Here is a 12,934-nt window from a genome sequence, read left to right as displayed (position 1 = left end):
TTTCCTAAAAAAAAAAAATTATAATAGCTATTGTATCATCACAAAAAAAAAGCTATTGTATAATTATTATTTTATTTTATAATTTATGAAAATTAGAGGACAACCCATGAGAGTATTCTTGTAGGAAAGTTTATTTATATTTTTGACAAAATCATGTAGGAAAGTTTTGTTTTCTCTGTTTTTGAATGATAAATGTTATATGGACCTATGAGAGTATGTCATGTAGGGAAATTTTGTTTTTTTTTTTTAATGATAAATGTGTTAATATGTTAATTGTTATGTTAGTTGTTTTTTCTCGGACGTGAACTTTGGACCTCTAACTCTTTGACCCTTAACTAAAACTAGTTGAGCTACCCAACTCCGATTTTTTTTTGCTTAGAATGAAAACTGAGAGGTTTTACATTTTTATAATTGGCTTATATGTAAACTACCAATTGTTTATAGTTTAGTTTTAGTTATTTGTCTTTGCAATAAATACCCACAACTATTCCATTTTTATAATTGGTTATTATTGACAAAACTATAATTAATATTAAATGTAAATAGAAACAAAAATTTTGTACAAAAGCATCACCACAACTATTCCAACCTCCACAATCCCAATGTTCCCCATACCTTCCTTATTCTCTTTTCATTTCTTCATTCATTCAGACTTTTGTTCTCGCTAAGCCTCTCCTTCCTTCATTTCATGGCTTAGCGGGAACTTTTTCTTCCTTTGCTTATTATTCTTATATTATCCCTTTTATCATATCCAAATTTGTGCATGTTAATTGATTCATGTTTTTTCCCCTCATTTCTTGAATTTAACCATCAAATATATAATAATTGTGATTCATGCATGATAACGAATTCAGGTTATTTCTTATCATAATAATTTTGATTCATGCATGCATGCATGATAACGTCCTTTTTTTTTTATTGATTTTATCCACTAACTTTTTAGGAGGACCCCTTCAGAAATTTCATCATTGTATACTAGATCCAAGTGTAATTCAATTCCTTTATAAACCAATTTCCATATAAAAAAAAAAACATACATAAATTTAAACAAGCCCTAGTTAGGGATGGACGGTATAAGTAATGAAGTTACTGTTGATCTTTTTCCGATTGGCCCTTCGGGAATTTTTGGCCGAACAATTGCTTTCAGGGTTCTTTTCTGCAAATCTATTTCACATTTAAGGTATCAATTATATATAGAGTTATTGGATGTGTTTTATAGGATTAGAAAATTTTGGGGACCGGTTATATCATCGTTGCATCCAAGAAACCCTCGGGGGATATTAGCCATTATGGCAATTGTTGCTTTCATGTTAAGACGTTACAGTAATGTTAAGGTAAGGGCTGAATTAGCATATAGGAGGAAATTTTGGAGAAATATGATGAGAGGAGCTTTGACATATGAGGAGTGGGCTCATGCATCTAGAATGCTTGATAAGGAGACACCAAAGATGAATGAATCAGATTTTTATGATGTAGAATTGGTAAGGAACAAGCTTGAAGAATTACGACATCGCAGACAAGAGGGGTGTCTTAGAGATATTATATTTTGTATGAGAGCTGATCTTATTAGAAATCTAGGTAATATGTGTAACCCTGAACTTCACAAAGGTAGGCTTCATGTGCCTAGACAGATTAAGGAGTATATTGATGAGGTTTCCACTCAGTTGAGAATGGTTTGTCATTCTGATTCGGAGGAGCTTGCGTTGGAAGAAAAGCTCGCTTTCATGCATGAAACTAGACATGCATTTGGGAGGACTGCTTTGCTCTTAAGTGGGGGTGCTTCTCTTGGAGCTTTTCACGTGGGTGTAGTTAAAACGCTTGTAGAACATAAGCTTATGCCTAGGATAATTTCTGGTTCAAGTGTAGGATCCATTATGTGCTCTATTGTTGCAACTAGGTCTTGGCCTGAGCTTCAAAGCTTTTTTGAGGATTCATTGCACTCCTTACAGTTTTTTGATCAAATGGGTGGGATTTTTACGATCGTGAAGAGGGTCACAACATTCGGTGCAGTTCATGAGATCAGACAGTTGCAGATTATGTTGAGGCATCTAACAAGCAACCTTACATTTCAAGAAGCTTACGATATGACAGGTCGAGTTCTTGGGATTACAGTTTGCTCCCCGAGAAAACATGAACCACCTAGATGCCTTAACTACTTGACTTCACCCCATGTTGTTATATGGAGTGCAGTCACAGCTTCTTGCGCCTTTCCTGGTCTTTTTGAGGCTCAAGAATTGATGGCAAAGGATAGAAGTGGAAATATTGTTCCTTACCATCCTCCGTTTAATTTGGGACCTGAAGAGGGTTCCTCACAGGTGCGCCGTTGGAGGGATGGTAGCTTGGAAATTGATCTTCCTATGATGCAATTGAAAGAGTTGTTCAATGTCAATCATTTCATTGTCAGTCAGGCCAATCCTCATATTGCACCATTGTTGAGACTAAAAGAGTTTGTACGAGCTTATGGAGGTAATTTTGCTGCCAAGGTATGTTCATGGACTTAATCTCTATGAAAGAACGATAATACATACATATGGATGCTATTGCTATAATATTCTAAATATGCAACTGTAACAACACTTGTGATTTTGATTCTGTAGCTTGCTCATCTGGTAGAGATGGAGGTGAAACATCGATGCAATCAAATACTGGAACTCGGTTTTCCATTAGGTGGACTTGCAAAGTTGTTTGCTCAAGATTGGGAGGGTGATGTAACAGTTGTTATGCCTGCTACTCTTGCTCAGGTATAGAGGCTTAAAAACAATTAAACAAACAGGATATTTATTTGAAGATAAAAGAAATAACTTCAACTCTATATTAAATTTATGAAGAAAGTTTTAGAGGTCATTTTAAATTTTAATATATTCTTGTAAAAATTATGAACTTTTTATGTCTTGTTTGATAAAAAGTTTTGTTTTGGCTTCTTATTTTGGATAAATTAAGGAGTTTATGTATCATTTATTAAGGACGATTTACCGAAATAATGGTTAACTTATGTGTGTTTCCTGCGTCGTGTATCAGTACTCAAAAATTATCCAAAACCCTTCTCATGCGGAGCTTCAAAAGGCAGCTAACCAAGGGAGAAGATGCACTTGGGAAAAACTTTCAGCCATTAAAGCTAATTGTGGAATTGAGCTTGCTCTCGACGAGTGTGTTGCAATTCTCAATCATATGAGAAGACTCAAAAGAAATGCTGAGAGAGCTGCTTCTGCTTCTCATGGTTTTCCAAGTAGTGCCAAATTCAGTGCTATAAAAAGAATTCCATCGTGGAATGTCATTGCGCGAGAGAATTCTACAGGATCTCTTGAAGATTTTCTTGCAGACACTGCTGCTTCATTTAATCATGGGGTTAGTGGTTCCGGTGGATCCACTGGTAAAAATTCCAAGTACCACCGAAACATGCATGATGTAAGTGACAGTGAATCCGAAAGTGCTGACTTGAATACTTGGACCAGATCTGGCGGTCCTTTGATGAGAACTACTTCGGCAGATAGGTTCATCGACTTTGTCCAAAACTTAGACGTTGATACAGAACTAAATAGAGGAATGGGAGCTAGTTTTAGCCCTCGTGAATTTCAGTATCACAGTCCCAGATTAACAACACCGGATAGATGCTCCGAGAACTCAGAATCCGATCTAAGAGAAAATGGCAACAGGGTTGTCATGAATGGGTCTAGCATAATTCTAACTGAAGGTGATTTTTTGCAGCCTGAAAGAATGCTCAATGGAATTGTGTTTAATGTTGTCAAGAAAGAAGACTTTACACCTTCAAGTCGAAGTCATGACTATGATAATTATAACAATGAAGTTGCTGAGTGTCTCCACATTGAATGTCCAGAGAAGGAGATGGATGATGCTGCTAGCTCAGCTTCCGAAAATGGAGATAACGAATCTTCAGCAGCTAGGACCTTAACTGAAACACCAGATTCTAATCCCATAGATAAATCCAGAACAGATTTCGGGTAAGGATAAGAGCATCGTCGACAGTGATAGTTTCAGTTGTAATAATAATTTACCTCAGTGACTTTGATAATTTGGTGTATAATTTGGTGTTAGCTGTCCAAAATGTTAATAGCATGAAATAAAGTCTTGTCAGAGTTCTCTATATTAATTTTTTATTTTTATTTTTAGGCATCATAGATGTGACTATGAGACAGAGAAGTAAACCAATTAAAAAATGAAATAATATTTATGCGGTATTTATATACGGTGTTGGACAACAAAAAAGCTGTTAACATAAAATTTCTCTTAATTTTAAGGCATCTTAGATTCAATGCAGTGTGTATTTTAATCTGTGCAACACATTGAAATGTTGCAAGTACAATACGATTTTTCCATTATGTCGAATGCATATAATGAAATATTTCTATGATCTTACTTATAGCATCTGCAACAGATTTAGGCAACAATGCAGTAACAATAAGAATTAAGCATATAATGAAAGATTTTTCGATCATGTCGAATGCATATAATGAAATATGAATACAATAGACAACCAAAGTCTGATGCCCTCAAATAATACAAACATGTTGGCTCAATCCATGAGACTCAAATAGTTAGATTTCAGAGTTGCTAATTCACCCTTCTGTAAGATTTACAAGAGGACAAAGGAAAATATAGAAGCTTATAATCAATAACTTGATATATTATTATTAGTCACTAGATTTATTACACCATATCTTAGGCCCTAAGCAACTACGTCAACTGAAAAATCAGTTTCATTACAATGAATCAGAACATACCCCTCAATCTAATGGCTCTATCGTAGCTTTTGAACAGTAGAGGGTTCCTTCGTTATCTGCAAATTGTTCCTCGTGAGTCTGTTCTGTACTCAACTGAAGCTTCAGCTGTCATAAAGTTTCATCATTGTCCCATAAATCTTGAGCTACTGCCTCTTCTAGCATTTTACCTTATATGAACTTAGATATAGGTAAGGAAGGGGTCCCATTCGCAGCTCCAAAAGGGGAACAAATCTGGATGCAGATTCAACGCAAATGAGAATAAAAGCATAGTAATTAAGTAATAAGAAAAGTCAACCACTATTGCTGTTACAAATATCGTAATGAAACAAGCGAAGTATAACTTTTAAAAAAAGAAAATGTAATGTGAGCCAATTGAACTAATTTTTCTTTTAGTACTAAGAAAAAAAATAAAGATTAGATGGTCGTTGTCAAATTCAAAATAACAAATTGTAACTTGAAAGCATCTCACCTAGTTTTAGATTAAAGTAGACCTCTAACAATCATGTCACGAAGAAGTTTAACCGCCTTATCATTCTTGTTGTTTTCGAACAAAGCACAAATAAGAGTTTGGTAAGTTACCGCATCTGGGTTACAACCATTGTCTTCCATTTTTGACAGAAAGGACAATGCCTCATCAAATAAGCCCTCTTTACAAAGCCCATTAACCATCACATTATACATCGAAACATTTAAAGGATAACCCTTGGTCAGAAGATCATGAAAAACCTCTTGTGCATCCTCAAGTCTTCCATTTTTGCATAGTCCATCAACAAGTATAGTGTATGTGCACATATTTGGCTGAATTCCTTCGTCTTTCATCTTTGTTAACAACGCAATTGCCTTGTCAACCTGATGGATTTTGCACAAAGCATCCAATAAAGAATTGTAAGTGATCACATTAGCTGGTTGACCTCTATTATGCATCTCATCTATAAGATCCCAAACATCAGAGATTCTTCCTGATTTGCAAAGTCCATCAATAAGTGAACTGTATGTGACAGTGTTAGGAGTCATACTTTTGGAATGCATTTCTTTAAAGAGAATCACAGCTTCATCCACCATTTTATTCTTACATAATCCATCAACCATGATACTGTAGCTCTGAACATTAGGAGTCACTCCCAATTTAGGCATAGTGTTGAATATATGTGCGGCCTTGTTCACTTCTTTAACCAAGAAATAACCATCCATTAAAGAACTATAAGTAACAACATCAGGTTCCACACCATGTTTTATCATAACAGCCAACACACTTCTAGCTTTTTTCACCTCTCCTTCCTTACATAAACCATCAACCAATATAGTAAAGGTATACACATTTGGGTTTATGTTTTTTGACAACATTTCATTGAACAAACAAACTGCTTCTTTCAATTGACCCACAATGCAAAAGCCATATACTAGGGTATTATAGGTTACAACATTAGGAGAAATTTTCTTGACAATCATTTCAAAATATAAATCATACGCATCACTTATGAGCTTATCTTTACAAAGACTATCAATGATAGTGGAGTACATTACAACATCAAGCATAACGAACAACCCTTCAATCTTTCTAAGAACCTGCAACGCAGCTCTTGTTTCTCCCATTTTACATAACCCGTTTATCAGGGTCCCATAACTAACATGATCCAATTTAAATCCCTTTGCAATAACATGATCGTGAAAGTTTAATGCTTTCTTAACCTCGCCCCTAAGACAAAGACCTTTCATAAGTGTATTAAAAGTTATGGTATCAGGCTGATAACCCATTTTGAGAATCTTGGCCAAAACAGAAAAAGCAAAATTGAGTTGACCCAAGTGGCAAAAACAGTTGATTAACATGTTCAGATTAACAATATCAGTTTGAATTCCTCGGAGTTCGAGTTGTCGGGAAAGGGAAATAACAGTGTGAAAATGGTTGATTTTAACAAGGGAACCTAAGATCTTACCGAATTGGAAGATGGGTGGGGTAGGGTTCATATTGAGCATGTGATTGAATGATGAAACAGCATCATCAACATCAAAATTGTGATGTATTGGTGAATGAGCATGAGAATGTAACATAGTATGAAGAAGGAAATTATTGGGAGTGTACCTTAGCCTTGAAAAAGACAACATTGTATTAGAGTATGATTGAGCTGAGATGCAATACCAAACTTTCCAAACAAAAGCAATGAATGATTTGTTCGACAACTCAGTTTTGCTTTAACTGAGTTAAGAACAGCGTACTTGGCGGAAGGAATCAGTTAACTGGTAATCTAACAGAAAAGAAAGTAGGATCTCAAACTAAGGTCGTGTTTGGATAATTAACTTGTTTTGCAGCTTATATCATAAGAGCTTATTGTATACAGTAATTTCTTATGAACAAGATAATTCTAGGCTTAATTGTATGTTTGATTTTTTATGCTTATTTTAGGTTTCAAGTTTGTCTGATATGTTTTAAAAGTGTTAAGTTGCTCTGTTATGTTTTAAAGGTTTCAAGTTGATTTAAAATGTTAATTATGTTGGAATAAGTTAGTCTCTTGCACGAGTCTTTAAACGGTCAAGTGACAGAATGGACTAACTTATTCTAATGCGAGTAACGTATTGATCCAACTGGAAACTTTTAAAACATAAAGAACCAACTTGAAACTTTTAAAACATAAGTGACCAGCTTCAAACCTAAAATAAACATAAGGGACCAAGCATGCAATTAAGCTTAATTCTATAATACAAGATGAAATGAAGTCGAACTATTTTTGTGTAATCTAAATACTGTTTTCATAAACTATCATGGAGAGCCAATAAAAATAAGCTGGAAATAGCTTATGACATGTCATAAGATGTTTTGGTAAGTTCTCCCAAACAGTGTCGCATCTGTTTATGCTAGTAGATAAGCTCAATGATTATTACTTTTCCCACCCTATCTCATACTAGAGCGCCCAGTAAACTTTCCAAAAAGAATCTCTTTCATTTTAGGAGTTTTGAATTTTGCTTTTAAAAACAACCAAAAAACAAAGTAAAAAAAATGTTAAAAACCTGTCAAATAAAATTATAAAAATACCACCAAAAATTTCTAAAAATCAAATAAAACTAATGCAAAAAAATTTCGGATTTTTTTAAGAATATGAAAAATAAAAAAATGGGTCTAAACGATGGAATTTTGGATTTTAAGGGGCAGAGTCCCGTAAGATGTCCCTTCTAGGGGAGTCTTGATCCTTGATTTTTATTTGATTTTCTGGAAAAGTTTCGGAGCAATCCAATCAAGTAGCCCGAAAACCAAATTTTTTACTAAGAACAACTAACGACCCAAAACAGAAGGATGAGAGTTGGAGAGATTAATATTGTCCATACAATGACTATTCATGTTACAGACATGTTTAGAATTTGTGCTGGTACAGTTTGAATTATATAATTCGAAAAAATCAAGGAACGTGCCCTATTTTTTTAAGTTTTCGGATTATAAAATCCAAATTGGTGAACAACTCATTTTTTTAATCCTATAACAAAGGAAAAACTCAATTTGGATTTTAAAATCCGAAAATCAGAGAGACAATTTTGGAAAAATAACAGGGCAAATGAGAATGACATAGGTTGAGAAAAGTAATAGTCAGTTCAAATAAGTCAATCCAATCAGACCCTAAAAATAAATAGGGTTTTACTATGTACGCCCTAATTCATAGCAATGCCAAGATATTGACATAGGAAGGTTGTATCTACCGGATACACATTTTTACATTTTCACAATTACACATACGGTACTTATGTCCCGGATGAACAATTTTCAAATTTTTTTACACCTCGGCACTACCTCTGCTGCATTATTCATGCCACTTGACTGATTTTGTGGCAACAAATATAAGAAAACAATTCACATTAACATATGGATATATAAATACTGTGGTCTGTAGCAACCTTTCCCCCACCGTCTTTAGACTTCTACCATGATTACCACCGCCATCAAACCATTTTCCTTTTCCATTATTTCTTTCAACCTACCACCATTTGTTCAGGATATTCATCTTTTTTTTTTTATTTAGTTTTGTTCAAAACTTAAAATGAACTTTCAACATATTTTTCATGCAACGATTTGTTTGCACATCGCCTTTATTTTTTTGTCCTCTCCTAATTCTACAGAGTAAAATAAATTGGGGGAATTGATCCTAACATAATCAACAATTTGGGGCAATCGTTATGCAGCATAACAACAATGATATTAAAACCAAGATTTATATTATATGCATCAACAATATGAAACATGAAATTTTGAGGTCTCCATTGCAACAATAAAGTCACCACCCAACCATTGTTGTAAACTGGTATTTTGCGTAATCTCTTCCCCTCCCTCTCTCAGTCAGCGTATTGTGTTGCACGGCTGCACTATCGGATCCGAATCCACATATAAAAGGGTGCAGTTATCTACCGGATGCATTCTTTCATTTTTATCAAACTTACAATCAGAATTACGCGTAAGTAATTGCCTAGACTTAACTGGTGTTTCTCTTGCAACTAGATTTTGCAGTATTAGTGTTGGATCTTTGCAACGTGTTTTCTGAAAATTCTGAAATACATTCTTCGTTAAGTATTTCATAAGCATGTAGTCTTACTTTCAGTTTTTCTTATGATATGTGGACAACCACACTTTTCATTTTCTCCACCTTATCGGTGAGTTTCTAACCACATGACTGATTTACCAGACAAAAATATATCCGTGAGTTTTTTTTTTTTTTTGATGGCCGAAGTTTGAATCCCGAATCTTGCATATATTATGCATCTAAACTCACGAGGACATTATCCGTGAGTTTCTAACTTCATGACTATTTTACCATAAAAAAATAAAAATGGACCTCACCCAACTCCAACTCTTCATTGAGTGAAAAATCAAAAGCTCGTAAAAAAAAAAAAACAAATAAACAAGTGGAAAACATACTTTTCTCTAATAATATGTTCCTTGAGTACAAACAAAGTCTTCTGTTCCTGTGAGCTTAGCTCAGTTGGTAAGGACAATTCATAATGTATGCGAAGTCTGGGTTCAAACCCCATCCACCAAAAAAAAAAAAAAAAGTCTTCCAACACCTCCAACAAATTCGATAGCAACCTTCTCTCCCACTCTCATAAGTTTCTCCTCCAAGATATAAATCAAAACCTTCAAACCCATTCATCAACTCCCACATTTCTCTTACGGATGCTTCTTTATGATGCGAAACACCAAAAAGTTTAGGAAATTGATGGCCTAAAGTCGAACACCCCCCTCCATTCACCTATTAATTAATGTTTATTTTCAAACATAGTTTAAAAAAAAAATAAAGAAAACAAAATCAACAGAAACTATAATCTTAATCTTTTAGCAAACGATGTCAATAATATTTCAATTTCCATTAATTTTTTTTATAAGTATGTCAATTTACATCCATATATGGGGAACTCATCAGGGAATGCCTCATCTAGGGTCTTGTATGTGAGAACTTTTTCTAGTTTGCAGGATGAAAGGAAAAATCTTCTGAAGGCATTGCCATTGATCAAGGCCGTTTCTAAGATTTTAGTGGCTTAGGACGAACCTACAATCACAATTAATAATAAATGAAAACAAAGTTCATTACTAACTGATAAGTGCCAAGAAGTGTTATTTTCATGTTATATTTCATACACTTTTTGTTACTTGTTTTACAAGTTATCGAAGGAAAAGCAGAGAAATAAGTGTTAAATGCCTTATTACGCTTTATATATCTTACTCTATCCTTTTGTGCAGAAATTAGCCTCAAGACACTGATTAAAGACCAAAACCATGGAAGAACACTATTTGGGCAGAAGTTGATCCAGGAGAGAAGCAGCTCGCACTCAAACTCGCACCTGCGAGTAGCAGATGCGAGCAACTCGCAACTGCGAGCTCCCTTACTCGCAACTGCGAGTTAGGGCGGTTTGACCTCCTCATTTATGACGTGGCAGCTTTGAATTGGTCCAGAGAAGCAACTCGCATCTGCGAGTGATGTAGCTCGCATCTGCGAGTACAGGCAGGGCAGAGGCTATAAAACACCCACTTGTTATTCCTTGAAGATATTATTATGTTGGGATTTTCTTAGCTTGATATTTTTTTCTTAGTTTCTCTCTTAGGTTTTAGCTTTAGTTTTCTTTAAAGAGAGAAGTAAGGTAGATCATATAGAGTGAGAGTGGTTTTGGAAGTTGGATGCTTACTCCTTAGTTGAGACATCACAAGTGTAATGAATCCTTCCTTTTCAAGCTATCCTTGCAAGGCTTCCATGATGATGTGTAGCTAAACACTCTTTGTTAGGATGAGAGGTACTTGATCTTGCTAAACATGTAATCCTTTTGATCTTGCAATATATGATTCTAGCAATTTATATTCAATATTGTTGTTATTCTTGTGTTAATGCTTTCAATAAGATTCAAGATGATTTGGACACAAACTCTTGAATCTAGAGCTAGAGTAGCAATATATCTTAGGTTAAATTCTTTGACAACTTTGTTAATCTTGTGATAATCACCATAATCAAGAGTTTAATGCTTTCGAATGCTTAATCAGGCTGGACACGGTCGATTAAGTTATCCGATCGACTTTGTTATCGTTTAAGGGATTTGGACACGAATGTTTAAACGATAACTTAGAAATAATTATATCACTTTGGACACGAAGGGTAGTTTAGAATTGATTGTGATAATGTTGTTTATAAAGCTAGAATTCGTATGGATCATTTGGTTACGTGTGACGCTTGGTTAAGGAACGCTACTCCTAACAAGTTTCAATCCTTATTTATCTCATCTTTTACTTTTTGCAATTAGTTTAGCTAGATACATTTCAATTCAAACAAACAAGTACTCTTAATACTTTGAATGATAATTGATTTTAAACTGTCCTTGATAACGCACTATTCCCTGTGGAGACGATACACAAATACTTATCTTGTTTGATGCAAAACTACTACATCAAAATGGCGCCGTTGCCGGGGAAAATGCTGGGGAGAGAAGGTAGAAGTAAATCTTATGTCAAGTACTTTGGTGTAAATTTATCTTTGATCAAGACAACATGTTGTTGTAAATACAAAAAGAAAAGAAAAACAATGTGTACATGAAAAGAAAAAGAAAAAGAAAGAAAAATCCAAAAAGAAAATAAGTTGTTAAGATCAAAGTGCTTCATGTTTAAGCACCAAGGGTTTGTAATGATTGGTAGGAAAGATTGTGAATTTTAATGGTTGATACAAGGAATGTTCCTCTTTGATAGGCTTTTTGATTTCAATTGCCCCACATATGACATTTCTTTTGTAGCCAAGCCAAGTTATAACCCTCAAAGACCTTTTGATCCATGTTTTTATGCCTTTTGAAACGATTTTTGGATGGACACATAACTTGATTGGAATGTTAACTTGATTGCCGGATGTCTGTTCATAACCCTCATTCATTTGATTTCAATTGTTTATCTACTTTCATAGAAGTGTGTTAGGTGTGGTTCGTAAATAAATATATTATTGTTTTGAACTATTTGACATGTACTTTGTGTTTAGAATTCATTTCACATTTGCAGTGGATTGCCAGATAAGTCGGAAGCTTCAGACTTGCCCGCGCATATTTGTCAAATCGTTCATCTGTAAAAGCTTTCAAAGTCTTTCTTACTTGTGTCTTGGCGTAGCTTGTTATGTTTTTGATATTTTGTTTGAGGACAAACAAAGAGTTAAGTTGGGGAGAGTTTGATAAGTGCCAGGAAGTAGTACTTTTAATGTTTATTTATGGCATGTTTGTTACTTGTTTCACAAGTTATCTAGGGAAAAGCCGAGAGAAAAGTGAATTTTGACCTATTACGCTTTAGTCATCTTACTCTATCCATTTGTGCAGGAATTGAGTGTCCAAACATCAAGCAAGTGCAAAAACAACAAATTTGGGCAAAGGCCAGCTCGCCATGGCGAGCTGAAGGCGAGCTAAATGGCGAGGACTTCCAGAGAGCACCAGGCCACTTCGCCACTGAGATGGCCATGGCGAGAAATTTCGCCAGGCGAACCAATGGCGAGCTGAAAGGCGAAAGTTAGGCGGTTTGATCAATTTTTGGTGACGTGGCAGAATTCCATTGGTTAAGAAGACTGAGCTCGCCATTGTGAGCTTAATTCTGCCAGGCAAAATGTGACTTTTGCAGATTTGTATAAAAGCTCATTTTCTCTCATTTCTAGATATTAAGTTAGTTCTTATCTTAGTTTTTCTCATAGTTTTCATAGGTAGATATTTCT

At 34.8% G+C, this 12,934-nt stretch overlaps 1 protein-coding gene and 1 pseudogene across 2 annotated transcripts; one reads left to right on the top strand and one right to left on the bottom strand.

Moving 5' to 3' along the window:
• The first annotated feature begins 592 nt into the window (after positions 1-592).
• On the top strand, positions 593-4,102 carry LOC146917909 (triacylglycerol lipase SDP1-like; annotated as a pseudogene). Its single transcript, XR_015013544.1, has 3 exons — positions 593-2,483; positions 2,598-2,741; positions 3,019-4,102. The product of XR_015013544.1 is annotated as a triacylglycerol lipase SDP1-like (transcript).
• A 330-nt stretch (positions 4,103-4,432) lies between these two features.
• Positions 4,433-7,007, bottom strand: LOC146917908 (uncharacterized). Its single transcript, XM_085716667.1, has 2 exons — positions 5,209-7,007; positions 4,433-4,970 (listed from the first exon to the last, which is right to left on the bottom strand). Exon 1 carries the CDS (start codon positions 6,840-6,842, stop codon positions 5,220-5,222), a length of 1,623 nt encoding a protein of 540 aa, XP_085572793.1. The 5' UTR covers positions 6,843-7,007; the 3' UTR covers positions 4,433-4,970; positions 5,209-5,219.
• Between the last annotated feature and the right edge of the window lie 5,927 nt (positions 7,008-12,934).

This window comes from Medicago sativa, chromosome 6 (assembly GCF_051527215.1).
Source record: "Medicago sativa cultivar Bolivia chromosome 6, Bolivia_mono, whole genome shotgun sequence".
NCBI classification, from domain to species: Eukaryota; Viridiplantae; Streptophyta; class Magnoliopsida; order Fabales; family Fabaceae; genus Medicago; species Medicago sativa.
The sequence above is the reverse complement of the archived record's forward strand: the minus strand, read 5'-3'. Positions and strand labels throughout refer to the sequence as shown.

Coding starts and splice junctions, on each gene's coding strand:
- LOC146917908 (XM_085716667.1), bottom strand. CDS start 6,842: ATGTTGTCTTTTTCAAGGCTAAGGTACACTCCCAATAATTTCCTTCTT.